At 47.8% G+C, this 27,959-nt stretch overlaps 1 protein-coding gene across 4 annotated transcripts in view; it reads right to left on the bottom strand.

The window, feature by feature from the left end:
* ADAMTS17 (ADAM metallopeptidase with thrombospondin type 1 motif 17) overlaps positions 1–27,959 on the bottom strand; it is a 350,614-nt gene that overhangs the window by 157,148 nt on the left and 165,507 nt on the right. For all 4 annotated transcript variants that reach the window (XM_030873117.2, XM_030873118.3, XM_060293908.1 and 1 more), the window contains one exon: positions 1,944–2,084. In XM_030873117.2, the coding sequence (XP_030728977.1) occupies positions 1,944–2,084 (141 nt within the window). The remainder of the gene's footprint in view (positions 1–1,943; positions 2,085–27,959) is intronic.

The raw sequence follows: 27,959 nt of genomic DNA on the forward strand, positions 1-27,959 counted from the left end.
GGCAAGTTGGTTTGCAAATGTACCACCCAGGTTTTTGTCCTGCTTTTTCAATCACTGAGAAGCAGGAACCTCCAAATTATTTATGGGGAGATGACCAGGCACCAGACACAAGGGCTGCACTTTTTGCTCTTTTTCCACATAGCTGAATGCAGATCTTTACTCTGGAGGCCATGAGAACTGGGCAACTAGGAAAGGGCCTGGGCTTATCACCCACATGGCTAATGTATTTTTGTCAGGGAGTCTGAGTGCTTTCTTGGATGAAAATGCTTTTGAAATAGAGTCCTATGATATTTTCTTAGAATGTGGCTTTAGCAAAAGTCACTATGAATAAAGAAACAATTGGAGTAGGGTTGTTTTCTTTTAAATAAATAAATAAATAGGCAAGCTTATTTCCAATTCTGTAGATTTTCTTGGGGGGCCATGGCTTCTGGCTGGTCCAGATGCCCCACCTGGCCATGAAAGTTGGCTGGTGGCACACTGTGCAAAGGACTTGGGGATTTCAACCAGGATGGAAATGTTCAGAGATGTTGAGAACAGCTCTGAAAAATTAAACTGGGGGTTGTGTGGCTGCGGCTCCATTAGGAGTTAAATACTTGAATGCTTTTATTTTTTAATTCCTAAAACAAGGCAGATGGTAGTAAAAAGAAAACCCAGCCTCTTGCCAAGATTCTTGAAGAAAAGAGTTGCACGCACGCAATACACACAGGCTGATACTGGTTCACCTCTCCTGGGCTCAAACTCATGGGATACTTCAACAAAGTCAGTGGGACCAGTACTGTATATGTGAGCAGATGAAAATACCTTTGTTTCACTGACCCTTCTGGGTAAAATGAAATAATGTCAAGTGGCTTCCAACATTGCATTATGATTTGGTGATACAAGTACTCAGTAGGAAATAGACTATATTAAAACTAACGAGGCAATTTTTTTAAATTATTATTTTTATTTATTTATTGGCACACCAGGTCTTAGTTGCAGCACGTGGGTTCTTCGCTGTGGCATGTTTAGTTGCAGCATGCAGGATCTTTAGTTGCAGCATGCATGTGGCATCTAATTCCCCAACCCTGGATTGAACCTGGGCCCCCTGCATTGGGAACGTGCAGTCTTACCCACTGGACCACCAGGGAAGTCCCTAATGAGCCCATTTTTAAGCCCTGTGTACCACTTAGTTTCCCAACCACAGGAAACCTCATGAAAGAAGACCCAGGATGAAGCCAGAATGATGCCTTTGGTCCTCCTCCCTGAGTTCACTGGGCACTCCACTGTGTTGTTGGACAGCTCTGTGTGTAGGAGAGACTCACTGACCCCTTCAGTCACCATGGGGTGTAGAGATGATGCAATTAAGTGGTGAAACAATCAGGGTCTGCCTGTCAAACCTGTAAGTTCAGCCCTGAGGCCCTGACACTAAGGGATCCACATTGTATATGAGCACAGACTCTGTCTGACAAAGTTCTGACATCAGATGGCCAATTCTTCCACAGAAGTTTGAGAATGGAGTGATGCAGACACATTCTGGAAAGAAAGTGGCTATGAGATAAACTCATCCCAGTCCCACAAGTGAGGAAGGTGAGCAAGCCCTCCTCCCAGCAGATGGACTCCTGTCCAGGGAAGCAGCCTGAGTGTTGTGGAAATGCCCTGTTCTACAGTAGCCAAAGTGCGTCACTAGGGTGGTGCCCACCCACAGTCAAAATAATGCAGAGAAGTAAAATGAAATCTTGTCAAGATACAGTCACTGCATTGACATTTCCATCGATAAGTTTTATGATCACCAGCTGGGTGCCCAGTGTCATACCAGATGCACACTTGGGAGGAAGCTTGACCAGCTGAGAATTCTAAGAGATTCACTTCTGCTCACACTGACTGAGACTCCAACTATCGTGTCTTTAGGAAGTATTGTAGTACTTTCTATTGCATTGATTGTACAGAACAATTCAAGGACTTACTTGAGGAAGTTTTCAAGGTCATCTCGACTGCAGGAGGACCAGGAGAGGTCGCTGGGGTTCCGGCCTTTCACCCACTCTCCCGACATGATGTGGGACCTGCCAGCGCAGGAGGAGTGGTCGTCATCGTGGTTCATTCCCAAGCTGCCCGAGGGAAAGGAGGGGAGAGGACACTCATTACAGGCTTCTCATCTCTTCATCCAGGTTCTAGCACACTATACTAACCTAAATCATGTCTTAAACACAAAAGGTGGCACAGGTGATACCTGGTTCTCTGCCACTCTCACAGAGCAGACCAGGAGTCACAAGCTTAAAGAGAAATAGAGAGGGTGATGACTTGCTTACCCAGTGAATGGAGACTGATTGACCATGTAACAGACAGCATTCACAAAACAAATGAATAATGAATGAATGAGCCAATTACATTAACTGCAATATTATAGTTCTGATGATTGGACTTGCTTTTCCACATTAACATATCCTAGCATTAATGATCTAGTGTTTCACTGCCTGCAGAGAAGTCACTATGCTAACGTGTAGTGGGAACCAACCAAGACTTTGACTTATGAAAACTCATGAACAATTATGGCTTTTCTTTCATATCACTATAGCTGGGTCCACCAAGATCATACCTGTCACCTTCCCACCCAGTTGTACCTGGAAGACACCAGGATGCTGGCTTAGATGAGGGAGGCTGACATGCAATGTGAGCTGAACAATGATCTCAGTTCACATACACGCTGTCAGTGGGGTAAAGCCAAGACACAGAACACACATGATCAGGTGGCCCACAGTCTGCTGACCCATGACTTCCAGGGGAGAGACTCACTGTGCTCATTCTTTGTCAACAGCCCCGTGGAAAACACACACACTTCCATTCATTCAAACATATTTATGAGCGGTTTCTCGAGTGCTGGGAATGGACTAGAAGGAGAAGAAACAATGGTGTACAATAAGCCATCCCTGACCTCAAGTCAGCGTGGGAGAGGAGACAGACACAAACAGAGGTAATTATGAAAAGAGGTTCTAAATGCTTCTCTGCAGCCATATTTTCCCAGTTTTCCTCATACATCTCTGACCATCTTTCATCAATTCCTCTGTGTTCTTGCTCTGCACACCCCCAGGCCACTCCATGCTCCTATACAGAGAGGCTCCCTTGGCCACCCCCACGTGGAGCTGGATTAGCTGATGCCACCCCCGTCCCCGGAACAACACGGCCTGGCATCCGAGCTCCCGCTCCAGGCAGGCAGGGCCCCCTCTGGTCACCCACACGTGTCTGTTCCCATAGTTGAGGGTACGCTTACCAAGGGTCAACAGTATTTATACTCAAACCTATTTATGTCAGTAGTTCTGTTACTTCAATCAATACATGTGGCTACATGTTGTGTTAACCAAGGAAATATGAGAATAAAAGTTAAGTTGTTTTCATGAAGACTAATTTAGCTACTAGCTACAATAGGCTGCCAAGTTGGGTGTGGGCAGACAACTGTAAAAGATGAGGAAAAAAATCACAAAAATCTGCCCCTAGACTGCTTCACATGGGTCTTTCAAATTCTGCTGAATCTAAAAAAGACAAAAAGAAAAAGAAAGAAACTGGATTTAAAGTCATCATATTATAGTTGTGGTTTCTGTGAAGGTTATGGAAGCCCAATCGGCTTCCTTCAAAGAAAAGGCTTTCACTCCCACCACAAAACCGGTGAAAAAAATGAACGTTTTCATGGCTTAAGTTAAAACAAAATGACAAAATGTTTAAGAACATAAGTATAATTTCTTTACATTTCCCCATTTGAACCAATTTTTTGGTTAATGGGTCAGCTGACCAACAACTATCCTGCTACCTTGTCAGAAAGGAAAGCTTCTGCAGTGCCGCCTACATGTTGGCTCCACCTTCCCCTCAGTCCAGGCCTCTCCTGCCAAACCTCTCCCTGAAAAATGCCCGCTCCTGGGATTTTCCACAGGCTCTTCCACCCCACCAGGTGCCCTCAAGGCAGCTTTCCATCCCAGCCTATCCACGAGTGACTGGCACAGAGCAAGCACTCTGTAAATATTTATCAAATGGATTAACTATTTAATGCAGCAGTAAACATCAAAAAATCGGAGGATCCTCATGCATGGTATCTAGGGTGGCAGCAGCTTGCTCAACAGAAAAATGAAAACCATCTCTGGGTAGATGCAGTCTTGCTCTCCTGCTTAGATGTCAAGAATCCATCCAATTAGGGTTAAGTAGAGAACCAAGAAATTATCAGATACATCTGACCAATAAGAATAATTTTTCAATGTCATTACTCAGGTTTTTATTTTTTTTTCCTGCTTGATATCTATATCTTTATCTGTACCTGTATCTGTATCTATAGCTACATCTATACCTATATCTATATCTATATCTATACCTCTATCTCTGTTTCAGGAAACATAGGAACTGACTGGTTTTTCAACTGCATGTAGCAAAGGATATTAAAAGTCAGCTTAAATTTGATTTAGGGTTTGACTTGGTATCTATAAATAAAAGTGGTGATACTGTTTTCAAATGGGTGGATCTGAAAATGTTGATGGCTTTCAGGGAACTCTGCCGTACGTGTAGAGGTTACAGAAATACGATGTCTCGTGAGAAAAATGGCTCCAACCTCCATCTCTAAGAACATAGTGTAAGCACAGCATGTGGAGCAGGTCAAACTGCATCATTGCAGACCCTGGAGAATCCAATCCCAGGGAGAATCAACACACTATCCTAAACCCTCTCCCACCATCCTGAGCAGCCACCAGATGCTCCCTGTTGTTTGGGAAACCACATCAGAGGAGATCCAAGCCCTGGCAGAATGGCCTCGCCACACATGGAGGAATGTTTCACTTGTGACATGCTTCCAACTTTTCTCCGGTGATCAAGCTGCTTGTAAAAATCAAAGAGGTTCTTTCGCCCACATTCCAGACTCTGCTGGCCAGAGAACCTGGTCTCTCCGGAGACAAAACTATGTTTACAAAAGTGCTGAGAAACGCTGACTGCGCCCTCAACACCCCTATGCCTGCAGGGTGTTGTGTTAACGGTTCATTCTGCCAGCCCCCAGAGAAGGACTTCCCTAAGGAATGTTCCAGTCAGCAGGATCAGCCAGGAGTGCAACTCTTGGGTTTTCTGGAGCTTGTCTCTAATACAGATTGTGCTTGATCTGGTTTAAAATGTTCAAATGCTAAGCAAGTGCCTCATAAATTTACAGTTTGCTGAACTCGCATTGGGGTGGGAGTCTTGATATTTGAGGTCTACATAAACTACGGTTTAGGCTATTTTTAGTTTAAATTAAAGATCACTTGACTGAAAAAATTCATGTTATTTTAGGTTTATGTCTGTGGTAACATTATATTTAACAAAAACATGTAGCATTAAGCACACACAGTAAGTGACTGAGATTAAGGACACAGACGGGCCTCATGTCACATGTGGTCCAGATTTATCAGACACAATAATAACTTAATGGCCTTGAGTAGATTTTATCTTAAAACAAAAGAACACATTGCTCTGAAATTGCTTCAGGAAATCCAATATATACCATGTGGGGATTCTGAAAGGCAATGCTCCCCCTGTACTAGGTTCACTCCAAACCCTGGAAGGCATGGGGGATACTAGGTGTTCTGGGCCTGGTACCTGTGCCATTTTGGACGCTTCAGTTTTACCTGGCTCAGAGCCTGTCTGTCTGTCTTTTGGACACTTTGGTGTTTTGATGTCAGGTTTGCGAGCCAGGTCTGCCACCCCTCAAAGTACTCTTGGCTGTGTTTGTAAAACGAGTGCTTGGGGTGGAATGAAAAACCCAGGAAATGGCTCCCATGAGGGGACCCTCTCCAGTGGAGGGGTCAGGGCTGGCCGGAGTCCTGCTTCAGTCGCCCTGGGGGCATACTGCCTGCTAGTCCCTTTTCAATAAATGTTTACTGACTCTGTAATAACATGAATGGCCCATGGCAGTTTCTAGGAGATGACAGGCAGGTTTGTATTCATTATTGTTAATTAATTAAATAATAATTAACACCTCAGCATTACACTAGAAGGGAAATTCTCTACTGCCACTACCTCTTTGCCAAGAACCAGACTGTGCCCTCAAACTGTAGCTACACAGAAACTTTATCTACAAGAGTCAACAGTCACCAGGGGTACCAGGCTACACTCATTTATACAGGTTGAATAACAGGGTTAATTGTCAGGATCATCAATAACCCCATTTATAGGGAACATAGCATCAACATTCTCTCACCTCGGAGAATTTTTTCCTTTTATTTTTATACAGGAAACTGAGCTCACCAGCTTGTAGGGACTCAGGAACACTGCAACTACCAGAGTAGATCTAGGGCCTCCACCTCCACCACATACAGGACCATCATAATACAAATAATCTTAAAACACCATGGAATTCTGAATCACTACTGGGTAAATAACAACCAATATAGTGTTGGTGTTCAGTGCATTTTGCTATAATGGATAACATCATAGTAGGTGAAAATGGATAAGGCACATTACAGTATATAGTATATATCTCTTTTAGCTAACCAAAGTACTGAAATCACAAAAACACTCACGTTTTCAGGTTTATATAGATGGGATTTTGACGTCAGTTATATGAGTCAGGTCTGGCCTTCCCTCAAAGTAGTCTTGCCTGGGATTGCATGTGTTTGTGTATAAGTATATGCATACACACACACACACACACACACACACACACACACACACACACACACGAGATCCACTTCAAATGGGCCTTAAACTTTTAATTTAACAAAAATTCAACTAACTGGGATGAGAGATAGAAAAAGAGAGAAAAAGAAAACAAAGCATGGGCAATTCTATCCCCTACTCTGGTCAATGAGCACGGGTGCGTGCATGCGTGCATGCATGCCTGTGGCCGTGCACCCTCAGGAGGATGGTATGAAATCCCCCTTTTCATGTAGAAGTAGAGCACTGTATTTGAAAAGGCCTGGCTTGGAGTCAGACTAACCCGAATGAAAATTCCAGCTCTGCCTCTTGAGGGAACAGCGTTACACCTCTGAGCCTCTGCTTCCTTATCTATGACTAAATAGGGCTCATGGTATTTAATGTCATTCATTCATTCAACAAATACGTGTCAAATGCTCTCTATGACAAGATGCTGTCCCAGATGCCGGCACAGGCAAGGCCCCTGCTTCCATAAAGTTTACATTCTGAAGGAATGGGGATGAGCATTCCTCATGGTCAAACAGACACCAAAGCGCCTGGCAAGTAGTGGGATCTGGAAGAGATGAGAGTCTTGCTGCTTCCAAGCACGTGTCTGAGTGAAGGAATGCTGGCTGTGCCCAAGCTGAAAACTCAGGTGCCCTCAGAGAGCTGGGAGTTAATGAGGGAAGCGGGGAGAGGTCACACAAAAGGGAAGGGAGGCTCATGGCAAGCTGAACAGTTTTTACCCTATCATATGCCTTTAAATTCCATTTCTCTTCTGCAATGAGCTAACTGAACAGAACAGGCCTGTTCTGGCAGATATGGCGCAGGGACTGAGAGGATAGGACCCCTGAATAGAGGCTTCATGGAAGCCTTAGCAGCCCAACTGCTCTTGGAAGGCGGTCACCCCATCCAGGACAGCTGTGAGGATAATCACAGACAACCACCAGTCTACACCATGTGTTGCCTTCACAGGAAAAGGGTGATGGTGGTAGCCTGTGGCATAGCTCCCTGTTTCTCTTTGTCTCCCAGCAGCAGGTCCACTCCTGCTCAGCTTCCTGTGCATCCCACAGCCTGGGGTTGGTGAAGGCCTGAGGGATGCAGGCCCTGGGGTTACAGCTGGGTCATCTCAGTGAAAAGCTGTCTCCTGGCCCAAATAGCTCCTACGGGCTCACCAGCCCCTGCAGCTGTGGTCCTGCTCCCACATGACGAAGGTCGTCCTGATACAGTGAGATGGTCTTGCCCTCCTCTGCTCCACCGGCTCTCAGAGCAGGCTGGGCACACGGTAGGGCTCAGTTAATGGCTGTGAAGTGAAAGCAGCACACGAGCATCTAGGTCTACATAACAGCCCACTAGCACACAGAACAGAGGCTACCTTTGGCGCCCTTCCCCCCACTGCCTCATTGGCATTCATCATTGGCATGAGGGGATGGCCCCCAACATAAGCACGAGAACAAACAAGCGGCACCTCCTCGGGAGGCTCTCAGCCTCCTCCTATGATGCCCCCACTGCTCAGAGCATTCCATCAGCCCATCCAGAGCCAATGCACGCAAACATGTGTGTTGTTACTTCCATAGACTTGGAAGTCAAATGACGTTTGCAAATTTTACTAAAAAAAAAAAAATCCATAAAATCATGTTGATTTTTGCCTGGGAAAGTAGTCTATAGAAGGGGGGGAGGGGGGTGTCTGAAGCTGCTTCCACGTAGAAATTCCAAAGCAGTTTAGAATGATGGCTACATTGATGAAATAAGGATATCCCTCCCAAGGTGAGTGACTATTTCGGAGGGGACAATACTGATTCAGGTGAAAAGGCTGTAGGGTGTTAAGAAAAAACTCTGCCTCTGTCAAGGCAAGGAGAGTGAGTGGAAGGAATAAGCCAATTCTCCTTCCTCCTTTCCTTAGTCTTTTTGGAGGACTTTACTCTTCCATATGATTTTGGTTTGTCAAGTCCTTTTAGTTTAGGATTGTACTGATTAAATTGATTAATTTGGGGAGAACTGGCATCACTGAAGTTTTGAGTCTTGCCATCCTGGGACATTAGGGCACCTTTTCACTTTTTCAGGCTTTCTTGAATGCCCTTTGGCAAAGTTTTGTAGTTTGCCTCATCAAGGTCTTCTTTTTTTTTTTTAATCAGGATCATTCCTGGGTATTTCCCACCTTTGGCTGAAGTTGTGAACGAGGTCTGCTTTTTATTCTTCTGTAACTGATTACTAATTGTGTATAAGAAAACCATGGATCACTGTATGTCTTGCGATTTGCACCCTGATGAACACTCACTGGCTCCAACAGTTTGCCAGATGATTCTCTTACAAAATGCAGATAATGACCACTTCGCCTCTTCCCTTTCAAGATTTACATCTCATTCCTTGCCTTATGAAGTTTGATGGACTTCAAAAACGATGCAAAATATTAGTTAGAACATGGGAACCTTTATCCTGTTCCCAAAACTAATGGAAATGCTACTAATATTTGCACACTGGATACAGCTGTTCTAGATTGCTTACAGCTAGGTTGACTTGGTCAGCTTAAGGACACTTTCTTCTAAATAATCATTTTAAGTGGGCTTCCTTGTTAGCATTTCAAAGGAAACACTAAAGAAAGTCTGACAAAGTGGACAGAGAGATGGTCCAAAAAGACAGAGGCCATGGTTGATGTTAAAGACCTGCCCAGAGTCTTCTGGGGAGCTGAGGCAAAGCTCCTAACTCCCCAGGCCTGTCCTCCTAGCTAGGAAGTGAGGGACTTGAACCAGGGGTTCAAGGGGTTTTCCAGTTCAAAATGGAATCATTTTGTGATTCTGATCTAGAAGACTGAGCACAATGGTAAGGCAGAGTTGCTATTCATTCTTCCAATAAGAGCTGGGTGGGCCCTATCTCATACCAGCACTTTCAGGGCACCAAGTACACAACAGTGAGGGGCACAAGCAGCCCTGCCTGTAGGAAGCCCACAGTCTGGCAGTGATCACAGACAAGTCAGCAAGTGCTGACCAGCACTGTCCAGTATAACCTTCTGCGATGATACAACAGTCCCTGTGAGACTATCCAATACAGCAGCCACTGGCCACATGTGGCCATGGAGCATTTGGAATGTGCTAGTATGACTGAAGAACTGAAACTCTGATTTTATTAAATTTTAATTGAGATAAATTTAAAGGCCCACATGTGGCTAATTGCTACCACACTGAACTATACAGGCAGAGACAAGAATCTGATTCAACTAACCTGAGTACCACCATTGTGCTAGGAGCTGTGGATGTCATCACGTTGGTACAGGAGTATATCCAGGCCCACAAATTACTTACAGGCTTACAGATACTTAGAGAAATAAGACAACCTGATGACACAACTGGAGAAGACTCAGTGCCAGGTGTAGACATCAGAAACTGAAAGCCATGGGCATTCAGAGGGGGGAGACATGTTGTCTCATACTGACTCTTTGTATGACCTCATGCCTATTTTTCCTCCAGAATGGTTGTACTAACAGTGCCATCTGTGCTCAGACCTCCAAAGCACAGGGCTGTGGTGTGATGGATCAGAAGGGAAGAAACTAGAGATCTACAAAGGCTTTATAGAACACCCAAGAACATGAAAGAACGTCAGCCTAAATTGCTTCAGACCATGATATCTGAAGAGAGGGATTCTCTAAATGCCTTCCCACGGAGGCCTCTTATGTGCCTTTAAATCTGGGACATTCTCAACTTCAAATGAATTTCGTCAAAGAATGGCATAAGATCATGTGCCTTCACTAACTGAAAAAGTGAACGGTGGGTTGTAATAAGGCAAAACAAAGGAGATATTCCTATTGCTAAAAAGTTCTCTGAGGCTCTCCTTAGCTCTTTAAAGGAAGATAATCTATTGAGGAAACATTTTTATTTCAAAAGAAAACTTCACGAAAGCACTAAGCTCTTCTAAAATTAACCACTGACACAGTGAATGTCATCCCGGCCCCACAGCCGTCATCCCTTCTGTGGCCTGCTCTGGGCCTGGAGTGCAGAAGGGCTCCCAGGAAAGGGCCTGACATGACCTGCTGAAGTCCAGAATGCCATGAAGCCGTGTAGACGCTATAGCAGCACCAACAAGGCTCAGCCCCCCTCCCAAATTGCACAATGATTCACTGGGACCCCTGGTCTCCTTCAAGTCTGCAGTGGGCCTTCCTTTAGGCCCAGATGCACTAGATGGAGGCCCATGTGAGGCATGGGGAGGGTTCTGAGGACACAGGCTGATGCGGCATAAGTGGGTCTGAGCTTGTGGCTCCACTCACCCCTTGCCAGTCTGCCAACAGTGTCCTGCAGTGCTGGGGAGACCAACCCTGAATTTTGGTTCCAGGTTGGCTCTCTGAGAAGACCACATGCCTGGCTTATCAAGCAAGAACACAGCAAGGGAGCTGAAGAGTACAAAGTGTTTCCTTTCGTGCAATGTGCTTCCAAGGTTCTGCCGAGGAAAGTCTGCCCAAAGAGAGGGCTCACAGAATCACGGCACTTAGTTTGTTGAAGGAAACTGGGAAATTGGGTGAGAGTCAGAAGAATATGCTTTCTGCTTCTTAGCCTAAAGTGTAATTCATCTAAGGGTGCTGCAGGCACCAGACTGAATAGGGCAGGAAATGGAAAGATGGCTAAAACCTTCCAAAGAAGTGAATCTCGGGCTAACATAGACTACCCTCCAGATGTCAAGAAGGAACTTTCTGTGCACAACGGAAAGAAAACTGATGTGTAAATGGGGAGTGATCTCTCAGTTTCAGGGAAATCTATAGCTGCCACGAATCCTCTGTAGCTGTCCCCTGCGGAGTGCTTCAGAAGGCCAAGGTCAAACTCCTGGTCCCTCTGGGGCCCACACAGCAGAGCTCTGCAGTGAGGTGGAGAAGGGCAGAGGGTGGTGACTCTTTCCCTTCCCCCACCATGTCCCGGGCGCAGGGTTACCTGTCTGCTCTTGCCCTCCTCATGAAGTCCCTGGTTCAGAGGAACATTCCTTTCCTAGTCCCCAAAGTACTTTGCATTTTAACACCATCAGCCTCAGCATATCCATCCAGAGGAGTGACTATCATGGCAGGTGTGTCGGGCATTGTGGTGGCAGATGGAGCAAAGAGGGGCAGAAATGACGTTGGTATCACCACCACGGGCTATGTGCATCTTAGGGGCGGGAATTCATACACTCATTCATCTGCTGAAGGCTGCTGCTCACGGAGGTCTGAGCTGGGGAAGCCTCAGAGGATTTGGAGGGCTGGAGCAGATACCCTAATCCCTTCTAATCATGCCCTCATTCATCCAGACTCTGCTTCATCCAGACTCTGCTATGTGTCACGTGCCAGGCACAGCGCTGAGCACTCGTGTGCCCACAGGACACATATCTAAGGTGCAGACCAAGGTGGGTCCCTCTCAACACAGATGCTGAAGGGCACACTAAGAGCAGGAAAAATATTGACAGAGCAGGGGAAGGAGATGTGATACACAACAGAGACCTCATACCCAAGAGTTGCGGGGGTGGCGTGGGGCGTGCCCAGAGAGCAGAGAAATAGCGTTTTCAGCATGCCAGGCAGTGCATGTTGCATACATCAACTATTATCATCCACACTTCACAGATGAGGGAACTGAGGCAAAGAGGTTGAGAAGCTCTCCCAAGGTCAAACAGCTGATAATGGCCAAGCATAACTTGAGCCTGGACAGTCTATACTCCAAATCTCCATGCATGGCCTGGCTCTTTGAGGATGAAATCTGCCCCCAGACCCAAAGGAGGGCAAAGGATGGGAACCAGCCAACTCCTGCCGGAGTGGCTGTCTTAGAGGTTGGGGGCCAGCAGGAGCCCTCAGGAGACCGTGGATGGCACGGAAAATTCCTCTTAGGGTTAGCAGCGGAGAGCCTGCTTGAGAGCCTTCAGACCTGGAGGGGCTCAAGGTCTGCTCTCAGGGCACTGAGACTTCCAGCAAGACAGTGTGGAGAGGAGAGGGGCTGCCAAGTATGGACATGGCTTCGGGGAGCAGAGGTGCTGGGGAGTGGCCAAGAGCTTTTTCCTGGACCCAGCTTGGAGGAATCACACCTCTGTTCTCCGGGCACCAACCTGGAGCTCCTGTGACATTCAAGAAGGGGATTCAGACTTGCTCCCCATCTTCTTAGATGTCCCCCCGGATCTTTATCTAAAGCACAACTCTGAGACATTACTAGCAACAGTCCTACCCTCCCACCTCCCATTTACACCTGAGGCTCAGAGTGTGAGGGTGGGAGAGGAAGACAGACGTACCTGGGTCCATGAGATGCTGGGTGGGCGCAGTGTGTTCTGGGAATAACGCCCAGAGTGTGGGGTCAGGGTTGGGAACCTCGAAGTGCTCTGCAATATTCACCCTGCCTCTCCTTTTTGGTACTTGAAAATTTTGCATATTAAAAACATATTGCCAGGAAATTGATGCTCAGGATATTAATTCCTTTTCTAGTTGAGACTCAGGCTCTAAAGAACCACAGGAGTTGAGACGTTAAGGGCTCTTGAAACCCTTCTGTCTGCATCTAAGTGGAATCTGGAGCCCAGAGAGAGGTGACCACCCAACACCACACAGCCAGTTGCAGCAAGTTCTTCCTGGAACCAAGGGTCTCCCGCGTTCTGGTCTGAAATCAGATTTCTGGTCCACCTCACAGGTTCTGCCTTCGTCCAACCCAGCCACCCTGTGAATGGGGATTGGACCTGGGTCTAGAGGATTGAGAAGACAGCAAATTGGAAATCATTCAAAGGTCATCTACAGACTGCAGGATGAAATTTGGTTTGGTTTTGAAAAACCTCACAGTCAGCCCTCAAAATGACCATCTTTTAGAAGCATTTACTTAAAAGAAATGCTCTAAATTCATTAGTTTTATATTGATCTTTTCCCCCCCAAAGAAACAAAAGGACAGTGAATATTCATTTCCTTTTTAACCATTGACATCTCTTAACTAGACAAGATTATTTTCAATTCCACCTAGACTTTGCTTAGAAGTGTAGATTTAATAAGCTTTCCACTCATAAACAATAACAACTGCCTGATTTCTCAGGGAAGGTTTTTCTCAGCCAATAGGAGAAGGCCTGGTGTGGAGTAGCTAAAATAACTGTATGGTAGAAATTCAGAAACAAAGGGGTATAAGTTGAAAACTGAGTCCCCCCTCCCCCATAGTAGTTTCCAAGGCCCCCCTACATCCTCCCACCACCCCCACCTGGAGGCAATCTCTGTCCCTAGTTCTTCCAGGGGCCGGTGTTTTAATGGGTGTTGGAAACCAGCCCCCAGCACTTCCTACCCCTTCAAAGGCGTTGCAGAGGAGAGGATTAGTTGACTGCAGGGGGGACCTGCTGCTCAGAGAGAACCTGCAGCTTCTTAAATTTCAAAGACCCCTCAGGGACCCCAAAGGGCCCAGGATGTCCAGACAGCAGAAACCCCAAGGACAGGCTGTTTCCTGCTCCCTCCTAATGACCATCACTCCCTTCCTTCCCTGAAACCACACATATCAGGAGGGGCTTTATGGCCACATTACTTGGACTCTGCCTTTTCCTCTTTGACCAGGAAGTGGGGTGTGGTGGGGTGATGGGGTAGGGTGTGTACTCCATCCCACCTCCCAGCCATGAAACACACGCCATGGGTCAGCAGGCTGAGGGGGTGCTGCCCCAAGTGACCCTGGCTCCAGACCCACAGCAGGTGCTTGCATGATGCCGACAGGACCCCACTACCCCAGTGCCTTTGCCTGCCCTCTACCTCTGTGTGGACACCCCTTCCCACTCTCCCTGCCAGCCAAAATCCTCTCCTTCCTGTAAGGCCCAGATTGCAGGTCACTTTCTTTCTGAGCAGCCTCGGCCCTTCCCAGCTAAGAGGAATCCCTCCCAAGCACATGGCCATTCTCTCAGGGTCTCCCTGAGGACAGGACTTGCCATTTTTTGCACCTCAACATCCCAGACCCTCCCCGCAGCCTGGTCTAGCACCAGCCATACAGAGCTGCTGATGAGTGTTCGTAAATTGATAGAACAGACTGAACAAAACCAAATCAGTTGGGTGGTATCTGGGAACTCCTCTTAAAAGACTTCACCCCATGGCTCTATGGTCTCTGTTCCTATCATGCAGGCGGCAGGGAGAGCTGGTAGCTGCACCTCATGGCAGAGCCCCGTGAGCCCTTCTCTGAGCAATAATATCACAAGCAAGCAACTACCTCTTCCATCGGAACAAAAGGGGCTCTCTTATCCCTTCCCGGATCTAAGGCAGGTTATATCCTGCCTAATGAAACTTAACACTAGAGAGACAGGACAGAATTTCAAAGGCAAATTCTAGAATCTTAAGACTAAGAGGGACGTCGCTCAATTCCTATAAAGCACTGGTTCTCAAACACGGCCACACTGTGAGATCTCCTGGAGAGGAAACCCCGATGCCCGCTCTCACCACCAGAGGTTCTGATTTCATTGGTACGAGGCATGACCCTGAGTATCTGGATTTTTGAAAGCTCCCAGATGATTCTAAAGTCCATTAAAGTCTGAGGACTGCTGCTACAGTGTTGACCAGTGGTTCTCAGACTTCAGTGCCTGCTAGAAACCCCCAGTGGGCCTGTGAAAACTCAGAGGGCTGGGTTCCGCCCCAGAGTTTCTAATTCAGTAGGTCTAAGGAGTGGGGGTCAAGGGCAGGATGCGAATTCGCATTTCTATTAAGTTCCCTAGAGATGTTGAAGCTGCTGGTCCAAGGAGCACACCTGAGAGCCATTGCTGATGGTTTTACTAGTAACCGCCCCACCTTGGCTGCAGGTGAGAGTCACCTGGCAAACTTTGAAACACCAATACCTGGGGCTCACCACACACCAAGTAAAGCAGGATTTCCAGGGGAGGGGACGGGCACCTGTATTTTACAGGGGTTTCCAGGGGTGTCTAATGTCCCCCCTGGGCTAAGAACATTGCCTCTAGAAACAGGCCATCCTCAGGAAGGGCCAGCGCCCAGCTCTTTCTTATTGCGAGCTGAGATGGGCCTTCATGCATGCACGACCCAGGCATGCATGCATGCCTTCTGAGCATTGATCAAGCCCCCTCCCTTCATAAATATGACAGAGTTCAAGTATTTGAGCTCACATTCTTGTCCCCCTTTGCTCTTCTCTCCTTCTACCCACAACTTTCAGGGAGAAGTCCAAGTTCATAACAAATGGCAGGACTTCTCATCACGCTTTCAGCCAAGCAAAAGGACAATCACTTCCTGGTTAGCCAAAGTCAAAATCCTGACGCTGTTTTTTATTTCTGCCCAGATTCCGAATTTGGGGGTGAAGCCAGGAAGGGCATTACTGTTGGTAGGTTCTGGACACACACAAAGTATATGGCCCAAGTGTTTCATCTACAAATTCTACCCTGATGGTGAATATACTAAGGAACAAATTTTGGGAACAGTAACCACCTTGTTGCTAAATTATTAAATGCTAGTTTGTGTGACTCTTTGTGAAGTACCCTGGTTATTGAATATATGGACTCACGGTTTCTCTAACTCAAGGGTTTGTTTTTCAAATTTCCACAAAATTGAGACTTTGGGGGTTTTGTAACTGCTATTTGTTTTCCCCTTTATTTTTTTGAGGCTCTTCTTAAGCAATACATTTTATCTTAAAAAAAAAATCTTCGCTTCCCCTAGTGTAAATTATGCCTTCTTGCAGTAATCACTACTGCTTAACTGGCATTCAATTTACAGGATAAAAATATATTCTTTTGGCTGTCCAAATGACTGTGTACACAACTTGTCCTCAAACCCACTCTGAATTTTGGCTCAGAGCAACCATCCTGTTAAGAGGATGGAATGTGGTTTCAAGCAATGCCAGAAGTATTGCATAAGCGATAATTGATATTTTTACTAGCGGCAACTTTGTAGTTGATAATGGGTTATTAAAACAGGAAAAGAGGCCCTCCCCACAGAATCCCATCTGAGATGTAAAGGGAAAAGGTGTCCCAGACAAAAAGCCTCTCAGTGTCAATAAAGGGTGATTCCAGAGCCCCATATCTTCCAGAATGTGTGGCCCCAGGCAGAAAGCAGCAGAGGAGAAGCTCTCTTGTTGCAGCGACTCCTCTGCCACAACCAGGGGAGCTAATGGCCCCTCCCCCATTCCCCCCCTCCAGCCACAGGCCACCAAGCCCCGGTGGAACTCTACTGCACTTTTGGAGTGAAAAAGGAGCCAAAATAGCAAGGGTACCAAGTGCCCTGTCATCCTGTTCCTTTTAAAAAATAATCTTGATATTGGCCTTTATTTAAATGTCTGCTTTCGACTTGTGTTTACAGAAGAGATTAGTGTCAAATTTGGCAACGCTGACAGAACAGAGTCTAGCTGGTCTGAGCTGTGAGCTGTCAAAGGTGCAGCTGCCTGTCCTCGTCTTGACCATTCCCACGACCAAAGGCTTTTCCTCCAGGTGAGACGTCAGGGTGATTTCACTGAAGGCGGCAGAAGGCTCATGTATGACAAATATCACAGGTTTATCCCTCCTCCATTTGGAGATCTTCAAGAGAACACTAATTCTTTAGGAAAAGGAACTAACACTCTAATCCTTAATGCATAAAAGGAGACTGAGGCCCGGGCGCCAGCGGACCTGCAGGGGATGGGGCGGGAATGTGTACCAAGCAGGATGGAGACTCGAGACCTCGGGGGTCACCTCACCCTTGGGTCACTTTTGCCCCTTGATTCTCAGCCTCGTGAGGCCGCCAGCTCCCTCTCAGCACTCACATCAGCACTGATTCCAGCTCCAGGGGCAACAATCACTGTATATGAGATTGGCGCCCCCAGAGGAGGGCAATGCTCCGAGGCAAGATTTCACATACTTGCCTCCTCCTCGCCCTCCAGCCCCAACAGATTCATTCTTGTCAACGTCACAGGCATATAAATATTTTTCTCAGCCAAGGACTTTCTTTTTAGAGCACTAGAAGGAAGACAGCAAGGGCAGGGGTAAGAGAACAAGCGCTGAAGGCAGTGGAAACAGTGACAGGCTGACCTGCTATGATAAGTGTTCCCTGGAACAAGGCTGTACTGTCCTCCAACAGGATGACAGGACCAACCCCAGACAACAGCCTGCCCTGTGATTCACCTTCCAGGCCCTGCTGCCTGGGCTATGAGGTCAAAAAAGGCAAACAGACCCACACAGGTATGGACTTTCTCTGCTTCCACATTGTGATTTCTTTCTGCGCCACCCTAAGTGTTCGTGAATGTCACAGGCACTAGCGTTTCCAACAAGCCGTATCTATGGCTGGTCAGGTCCCCGGGGCTGAATGCCCACGCCCTCTCGCTCCCCATCTCCCCTGCTCCATTGGCCATGGTTCCATATGGCACCATAACCCATCAGCACAGATGTGTCCAAACCATAAAGGACCCTCTCCAAGTGGGAGGAAGACAAATGTGAAAACTCAAAGACTACAGCGAGTGAAGGCTTCCCAAGGCCCACTCATCCCAACCCACTTCTGAAACAGGAGTGAGCTCTTGAGAAGCATGAAACACACCCAAATAACACCACCGTTTCCCTCCAATCTCCAAGTGCCTTTTCTCTTTCATTACAGGGAAGAGTCATGGAGATGGCACCAAACCAGAACCCGCTCAGGCTCCTTTTCAAAATGAGGTGAGTGTGCTGCCTAAGGATGAGGAAGCTCTGCATTTTCTATGCTTCCAGAGTCATCAGACAGTAGCTGGTCCACAACAGGGAAGGAGACCTAATAATGGCAGTAAATGAAGAATAGCGGTCAATATCGATGGTGAAATGAGGTGATGGATGCAAAGCGCTTCAAACAGCACACAGAAGGATGGAGGGCTCTGCTCCTGCAGCTGTAACAACGATGACCAGGAGGATGACAAATGCTCATATGAGTGAGGACAGGCCCTCAAACTTGGCTGTGTGTTCAAATCACCTAAGGAAGTTTAGAAAAATCTGGATGCTTGAATCCCACCTGCAGAAATCCTGACTTAATTGGTGTGAAGTGTGGCCTGGACACCTGCATTTCTAGAACACCTATAAGAAGAAGGTATTCTCTCTCTTATTTTAGACTTTTAATTTTGAAATTATTATAGATGCACAGGAAGCTGAAAAATACGGGGGGGGGGGTCTGTGCACCACCTGCCCAACCTCTCCCAACGGTAACACCTTGCATAACTACATTGCAATATCAAAACCAGGGAGTGAACATTGGTACAACCCATAGTGCTTATTCAGATCTCACCAGTTACATATGCACTGTGTGTGTGTGTGTGTGTGTGTGTGTGTGTGTGTGTGTGTGTGTAGTTCTAGGCAATTTTATCACACCTGCTGCTGCCTGTAACCATAATCACAGCCACAATCAAGAAGTCGTGGCATTACCACAAGACTACCCCTTTGTGGCCATACCCACCTCTGCCCCATCCTTCAAACCCTAACAACCACTAATCTGTCCCCCATTTCTATGTTACATGATGAATGTTATATAAATGGAATCGGGCAGTATGCATCCTTTTGAGACTGGCTTTTTTCACTCAGTATCATTCCCTTGAAGTTCATTCAAGTGGCTGTGTGTGTCCATAATCTCTTCATTTTTTATTGCAGAGTAGTATTCCATGGTATGGATGTATCAGTTTGTTTAACTATTCACCCACTGAAAGATATTTGGGTAGTTTCAAGCTTTTGGCTGTTATGACCAAAAGCCGCTATAAACATTCATGTACAAGTCTCTGGGTAAAAATAAGTTTTTATTTCTCTGGGATAAATGCCCAGGAGTACAACCAGTGGGTCTTAGTTTTAAAAGGAACTGCCAAACTGTTTTCCAGAGTGGCTATGCCATTTTACTTCCCCACCAGCAGTGCATGAGCAACCTGGTTCCTCTGCATCCCGGCCCATGTTTGGCGTGATTGCTGGCTATCTTGGTGAGTGTTCCATCAGCACCTGAAAGGAATGCCATCGGGCCTCCTGTTCATTCCCTACTGGTGATATCTGTGGGGTGGAAGGCACTCCCATGGGTTGCCTGGTGTCGCCAGGCCACCTTGTGCCAGGAGGCGTATGGGAGGGAGAAGCTGCTGAACCTGGGTCTCCTTGTGCCACTGGGACAAGGGCAGGGAGGCACAGGCCTTCGCTGCTGCTGCTGCAGCCAGCAGATTCGGTTGCCCGCTGTGTCCTGGCTGTGGGACAGGAGCTGGGGTTCACTGCTGCAGTGGCCCGCAGGTCTGCCAGCCCAACACATCCTGTGTATGGAACGGGTGTAGCGGGCTCCCCACAAGGTCTCGGTGGGCTCTGCCTTTCCCAGTCCACCAGCCAAGAAGCAGGTTGCTCTTGGGGTTTGTTTATATCTGTTGATGGTTCCAGGTCGCAGACCTCTAGGTACCAAGTCCAGGATACATGGGAGGTATAAAGAAAGCCCTGGAACTCACCATGCTGCCGTTCCTCAGGTCCTAAGGTCCCCAGCCAACCTGGCTTCTTCTTTCCAGCTTTCATAGCCCTTTTGTTATTGTCTGTTGAATCATTCCTAAGGTATTTGGTTGCATTTAAAGGAGAGGAGCAGGGAAAAGTTGAGTCTGTACCAGCTCATTCCAGTACCAAAGCCAGCACTGGCTCCTTGAATGCTCTTAACCATGCTATGATGGAGGGAAAGTCAGTGTGCCCATTATACAGATGGGGAAGCTGGGGGCACAGGGAGATTAAGTGATTTGCTTAACCTGCAGCAAAGTTGCCTTCAGGCTTTACTCCCTGAGGACCTGCATTAAAGCTGCAGGCCTGGGCTGCACATTTGGGCAGAACCTTGGAGGCCTGTGCCCTAGGGGACAGCATGGGCCCTGCCTTTCCCATGTGCCCCTTGACAGTCGCTGGCTGCACGGATGCCAGAGTACATGCTCTCCGGCAGAGCTCCTCCCTCTCTGGACTGTCACCACCTTCTCTCCATCCACAAGCAGACCAGGCCTCCCTAAGCCCCCCGTCACAGTCACTTCCTGCAGAGGACCTGCATCCTGTCCCACTGTGTCCCTGGCTCCCCCCACCCCACTCGTCCCTCCTCCGCCGTCTCATGCTGATGCAGCTCCTCCGAATGCAGACCCCTCCCTCAGTGCCCATTCCCCCACTTCTGCCTCCTCTCTGAGGACTCTCAACATGGCCCTTTTATGGGGTTGACTGCCCTGTACTTCACGCTCCACAACAAATAGCCTGTTACATATGATCCTACTTCCAAATGCACCATAACTTTATATTATGATAAGCCTGGTTCCATCACCTATAAGTTCCAGGGCTGTGGTGAGTTGCTTAACCTCTCTGTGCCTCAGTTTCCTTACCTGTAAAACGGGGAGAATGACAGTACTTACCCCACTGGATGGTGGGGAGGACTGAATGTACTAATGGCTGTAAAAATGGAAAACAAGCTTGTATAATAAATCTATGAAATGGACTACTGTTCCATGGGGGTGTATCTGCGCTGCCAGCTTTGTCTTGGGGTCTGGGCACTACCCAGATCCCGGACTATTTTGTCCTTTATGTTGTGCAGGGGTCACAGGATCAACAAGAGGGTTTCATGTGAGTTCAGAGATCAGCTCAACCCTCCTCATCCTCCAAGAATCTTTCCTTCAACCCCCAGGCTGCAAGGAACTAGCTCTGTGCAAATACCCCAGAGTGAGGAAATCAACACCACCTTGCGTGTTTCCAGAGAGCTCAAATTTTATGAACTTTCTTCACTACTAATAATCATGCTTTGAGTAAGGTTCAAGTTACAAGTTCAAATAACTGCAGCAGTATCCAGCCCACAGTCCCCCATATTTCCCATGAGGAGTGTTAAGTGTTTTGCAGAAAACTTGGTGAAATTTGTGTTTTACATTCTCTGCCTCTGTATGACCTGTTGGGGATGACTTGTCAGTAGATTATCGACTGACTTCTAGGATTGCCTCTTTTAATTCTGAGCACTCACAAATTGTCTGATAAGCTATCTGGAATCCTTCCGACAAACATTATTAATATTCTAAGTCTAAACTGTATGCCATTTGTCTCATTTCCCTCTTGCATGACAGCATTTGCCTATTTTAGTCTTTAGCACCCCCTGCTTTCCCTCATTGCTCCTCCACGGTTATCAAAGCTGTTGGTGCTCTCATTTGCAAACAAGCTCTCTCAATCTGGGCCTAGAGAGCCCAAATCATGTGAAACACCTGGTTGATCTCTCATCACCTCCTCCATTATCTGGGTCTTCAGTTCCTACTGGTACAAGGTGTAGTGTACCACCTCTAAAGGGGTGCATGAAAACTGGGTGGGACTCTCTGGGCAGTCCAGTCATGATGAGTGTGCCCAGTGATAAAGGCAACTAAGTTACCAAAGCCAGCATCCCTCAGGTCTGGCTCTTCAAAACACAACGTGACCTTGGCTTTCAAAAGGGGTATCTTTACAACCCTCTGCAAATCTGCAAGTCTGAAAGTAGGATCACTTTGGGGGGCTCTTTAACTTTCTTTCCAGTTTGGTAACCAGCCCTCATAGTTTTCTTTCCTGAGCCATTTTTCACAAGAAAATGAATTTTGTAATCACCATGCAGGAGTTGTTATATACACAACAAGGACCAGAGAATAAGAAGTTCTGAAGACCAATGCTGGGCAATTGCCAGGCTTAAGCCCCCAAGGCCCAAGTGATTCGATTTCATGTTGCAGCCAGAAGTGACCAGGGTCCTGGACTTCAGGGCTCGCTCTAAACTCTCATATTCCAGAAGTTTCCACATAACATTTGGGGGCTGCACTTGTCTTCCAGACCTTGGGTAATATCAGCAAATGTGGAAAGAGAAAACAACGTCTTTGATATTAGATACAAAAACAATCAAAAGGCTGACTTGCCCACTGTGTAATTCTACCAACGGGGCAATCCTGGGATGGACTCTGCACATGCAGGTCACTGGCGGCGAGGCTGGGAAGAAGTCGCCCTTAGGAAAAGTACAGACACTCATGGCTTCTGCCTCCAAACTGAGAATAAAAACTGAAAGGGAGACTGGAGGGGGCAAGACAGGAATGCCAGGATTTCAAGGCCTTGGGCCAAGGACCTCAGCTGCCCTTTGGGGATGTCAAAGACGACCACTTTGGGGGCTTTTCAGGAGTGTTTGACATTTTTGTTCAGTGTTTCAGTCCTGTTACTTCCTTCCATCTTTTTCATGAAACCCCCCATCTCACACGCAAACCAAATTCTGCTTGACCAGCGTGTTCCCGAACAGGTCTGTTGATAGCCATGAGTTTGACCTTCTGGAATTTAGCCAAAACTTTACCAGATTTTATGATACCTCAAGTTAAATGTCTAGATTAGAGTGGGGTCTCTTTTAACAAGTAGTTTGTACCAACCATGACTACAAGGAAAGCTGGTCTCCAAGCTATAGAGGAAGCTGAATGGAAACACAGCATCGGCTCTGGAAGCCCGCTGAAGACTAGTCAGAGGCTCCTGGCACTGTATGGGTGGTAAATGAAGCACGGGTAAAAGGGACCACAGAAAAGATTCCAAAGTCACGGGAAGAAAGCTATTCTAAAACCTCCCCCATAGACCAAAACCTTAAAAATGAAGAAAAAATAAGGTTTCTCCCTTCAACTCCATATATACAAATCTATGTTTATATGTGTACACACACGCACACACACACAGGTACAATATACAGCTAGAAGCGAGCACTGTACTAAGATGGGGCCGGCGGAAAAGGCTACCGCTTCGACATGCTTTAACCATTCTTCTCAAAGTATCACGTGCACAGGCATCACCCAGCTGGGCTCGCACGCTGCATTTCTAACAGGCTCCCAGGTGACAAGATGCTGCTAGTCCTGGGACTACCCTCTGAAGAGCAAGGTGCTGGTGCAGTTGTAGTTAGTTTGTTTTTCCAGTCTGTCCCTGGTGCAGCGCCACACATGGGGCTGCCTCACTCTTTGCCAGATTCTGAATGGGGCATGGGATGAGGGAGCTCCAGGTGATAACCGTCAAGTCAGTAAGAACAGTTCAGGTTGGGGTGGCTGGAGGGGGGAACAGGAAAGGAGAGGGTTCTGGGAGCTTGCTCTGCCGAGTAAGCCAAGCTCTACATGGAGCAAGCAGCCAGCAGCAAGCCGACCACCTTTTTCTTCACGGTAGCTCTCTCCTACTGCCGGAGCAGCTTCTGCCCCTCCTTGGTGACGGCAGAGCACAGGCCACAGAGATGTACAGGGCCTTAGCTAATCCCGGTGCTCCCCCTACCACAGAGCCACCAACGCGGCCAACCACGGGTTTGTTAGGTGTCATTTACCCAGTAAGCACGTGCTCCTGCCTGGAAGGCTCCTCTGACCAGAAACCAATCTGAGCGTGCCTTGCAGTTATCGGCAGGCCACCTGTCACGTGGCCCTCACTGTGTCTGGAGCTGTCCCGTGGCAGGGGTCCTACTGGACCCACCAGGTCCTTGGTGTGAGTTTGACTTGGAGATCCACTGCTGTTTCTCTGCCTGCTTCTCTTTAACAACTTACCCGGTTATAAGCTAGCTACACCATGGCCCTGGTGTAGGCGCAGGTTCACCCCCTGCCCAAGTAACACTTCAGCCCCCACGTCACGGGGCCCAGCTTCTCCAGTGGCTGCCAGCCCCATGCCAGCATCAGCCTCTCCAGGGACTTTGGCAACCCCAAGATTTGTCCCAGCTCAGTTCAGAACTGACCAAGCCATCTTCTTCTCATTCTCTCTTTGCTCCTGATAATAGTGTCAGTGAATCACCAGGCTCACTTCATACCTGACCCTTCTTCAACACCACAGAAGCGAGCTGTGGTTAACAAGATGACGCCTTTGTCATGCTTCCAGTGACTCTTGGGGAAATTTAACAACCTCCCACATTCTATATCTATTTACTTATTTATGTTTTCTCCAAGACAGGCCATTCCCAGATCCTCACGCAGGCCCCTGACAACTACGCAGGCCCCTGTGCTCTGTTTTGTTGTCAGGAACAAAGTACATGATTTCATGGCTCCCCCAGACCCCTCAAGCCCCTCTGCTGGTCCTGTCTGCCACCACCATCATCTGGCAAAACTATCACCTCCAGGCAAGGTGGGAGCACGCCCTCTGTGCCTAAAAATGGATTAGGAGAGAAGGGCTCTTTCCCAGAATGTGCCATTGACTGGGCTGGTGGCAAAGTTCCCAGGGACTCAGAGATGTGCAACTGCCCTCAGGTCTTTGGAATTTTCCATCAGCAGCGGGCAGTGGATGAATAAGGATTTCAGGCATGAAACCAAATACCTTGGGAGAATGTGGGTATGTGTAAGCCACAACAAAATACCATAAACTGGGTGGTTTATCAACAATAGAAATTTGTTTCTCACAGTTGTAGAGGCTGGAAGTCCAAGATCAAGGTGCCAGCACAGTGGGGTTCTAGTGAAGGCCCTTTCCTGGGTTGCAAAGGCTGCTTTCTCGTTGTTTCCTCACATGGCCAAAAGACAGCTAGTTAGCTCTCCAGCCTCTTCTTACAAGGGCAATAATCCCATTCATGAGGGCTCCACCCTCTTGAGCTAATTACTGCTCAAAGACCCCACCTCCACGTACCATCACTCTGGGGATTAGATTTCAACATATGAATTCTGGGGGACACAAACATTCCATCTATAACAGAGCACTCCATCTGGGGAGAAATTTGCATCCTATCACACCTCTGCCACCTCCCACAGTACTTACAAAACCCCAGTCATGTAAGCAAAAACTGTCTTTCCCAGTAAGGGTAAATCCAGTTACCAGAAGAGCCACATGGGGAGGGCTTGGCCTCAGCACGAGATCAGTTCAGTTGTATAAAAGGCACCACACCACAGGAAAGGGAGGCCGTCTGCAAAATGAGGCTGAGATGACTTTGGACATCCCTTCCAGCTCTGAGAACCAGGAGAAAAGCCACTTAAGAGGAGCTGCCAGAAGCTCTGGTAATCTAACGAGGAAACTGCATCTCGTCTAATTCCTGGAATAGTCTGTAACGTAAAGAAGTTCTGAGGGGGTTTCAAAATTTGGTTCTTCAGCCAAACTCAATTCACACACCCCCTCATCCCCCCTCCCCGCTCCCGCCCCACCATCTCCTCAAACACCATCTCGAACGACATCATTTCAGGTAAGGAAATCCACCAATAATTAAGGGCAAAGAATTCCTGGGGTAGAGACAAACATCCACACAGCTTGTGTAACCTTTCCTATCACAGTAACAAAACTCTGGGAGCAGCAGACATCCCAGATCCAGCTGTATTTCCCATCACGGCGATAACATCCAGCCAATAGCTGCTCGGACTGGCCACTCAGAATGCAGGTGGGAACACATCTGTCTGCTTGCTGAAGAGCTTTTAATGGTTTTCCCTTTGTTTGTCTTCCCTCCCAGGCCTGGCCTGGGCAGATTTGGGAAGACTGTGGTCAAGGTACTCTTAGGAACAGTGGCTCTGGGCTTTCCAGTCAAATGGAGGAAGTGTTGTCTCCTCACATTCAATCCAAGTCAGGGGTAAGACTCCAAAGGAAATCACGATAATTTCCCTGCAACTCTTCTTAATGCTGGGCAATGAGAAATCGCTCCCTAAGGCAGAGAAGCCATTTACACAGGGCCACCAGTGACAAAGTTCCCTGCTGTTCTGGACACTGCACCTCCCACTGAAAATCATTCATCTGGGAGGGACCAGAAGGAAATTCTGCTTTTATGTGTCTGGGGTCGGGGCGGGGGGTGGAGAAAGGAGGAGAAAAAGGAAAGCCATAGCTGTTAGGAAGGACTCACTCAGGGCAACACGGAGCAGGGCTAAGAGATGCTGTGCCAGGTGCAGGCTCCACTGTGGCCACCCCGCAATCCTCCAGAAGTCACAAGTCATTCTAGCTCATCCAAGACTTGCGAAGGAGGGTGGCTTGTAAATTAATGTCAAAGACCTTACAATTTTCAGCAGCACATTTTTAAAAATAATAAGGAAAGTAAACGAGGCCTGGGTGTTTGATACAACTCTGGAATCTGGATAAGGCAGCCGAGCCAGGGATGCTCATACACCTAGGAGATGGCACTCAGAAATCACTCCAAGCACCTCCGTGTGAAACCCAAGAGCCCTAAACACCACTGGCACCACCAATTAAGCTTCTGTCTGGGAGGGGAGCCTGTAGGAGGCCGTAGGAGCTGAGTAGGGATGGAGGGTAAGACCCAGAGAGCCAGGGAGGAGTCCGTCTGAAAACCCAGTGTGGGACTTGCTTGCCCTAGAAGCAGCCCTTCCTGTAGACCTCCTGGGCTGGAAGGGTCCACCCTTTCTGTTCTGCAAGAAAGGTTGACCCATACACGAACACAACTGCCCTAATTCCAAACTGGAACAAAAGCACCCTTGCCTTCCTCCTGGGATTTCTAACCGGTTATGACATTTGCAGAAATCCTCTCTCCGCTGCACCTTCCTTATAAGGCCAGCCCATCTGATGTCTGTGCTGTGCCCGCCGGGTTACGCGCCCAGGCAGAGGACTCGGCAGGCTGCCCGGCCGTCCTCGGGGGCTACCTACCTGCTCACATCCTGCCCATGTGCACACCGCGTTCCCCTGTACCGTACCAGGCAGCTCATTCTTAACACAGATCACAGGCAAATACATCCCCTCTTCACAAATCTAGATAATGGCTTTCCTTATTTCCTGTTCTGGGATTGAGACAATTCCTTTTAGTTTGAATTGTGTTGACTCCAGTTATGAGAACATTTCCCCCAGAACAGCTGTCCCCTCCCTTTTCCTCTACTCCCCAGACACCTGCCCACCCTCTGCCCATAAGCCACGATCCCCAGGAATCGGACTCTGTCCGTGTTCCATGCTGCACCCCAGGCGAGCATGTTCCCAGGCACACTTCAAGAGAACATATTTCCCACGTCCACTGCCCTGAACTCATTTGCACAGCGTCACATTCTAGCCGGAAACATCCGGAGTGCCTGGATCTAGCTTTTGATGGGTATCTTTATTGGGGGATACCAAGCTTCACCTGTGACCTGCCTGGACCAGGGATCCCACTTGTTACTTCAGGGCACGAGGTGGCCACCCACCTGCCCTCTGTCCTCATAGGACTGAGCAGGAGGACAGAGTCCCTCCTCCAAGTGACATCAGCCAGGGCAGTGCTTCCACAATTGTGGGCTTGGTTCTGGGGCGCGAGGGGCGTTTGTGCGGGTCTGAGAACCCAGCTGTGCACCACACACTGTTGCAACTGGCTCTGCCTATAACTAACTGCATGTCTGCAGGTGCACAAGTGTCACCAAACACAGTTCCTGGTTGCCAGGGCATTTGTATTGTTAAACCCCAGCCCCATGTTTCTCTCCACTTGGGAGCGTCTATGTACTCAGTACCTCAGCCCCCTGTGGGCCCTGCCTGTCCCCCTCCTTCTGTTCCTCCCCTTCCATTTCCAGGTCTCCCAGGAGGTGTCAGGTGAGAGATGACAGGACTACGCTTGCCTGTGGTGGCAACTTTCAGGAAGGCTGGGCCTTTCCTCACTTGAC

This window comes from Globicephala melas, chromosome 2 (genome assembly GCF_963455315.2).
Source record: "Globicephala melas chromosome 2, mGloMel1.2, whole genome shotgun sequence".
Lineage (NCBI taxonomy): Eukaryota > Metazoa > Chordata > Mammalia > Artiodactyla > Delphinidae > Globicephala > Globicephala melas.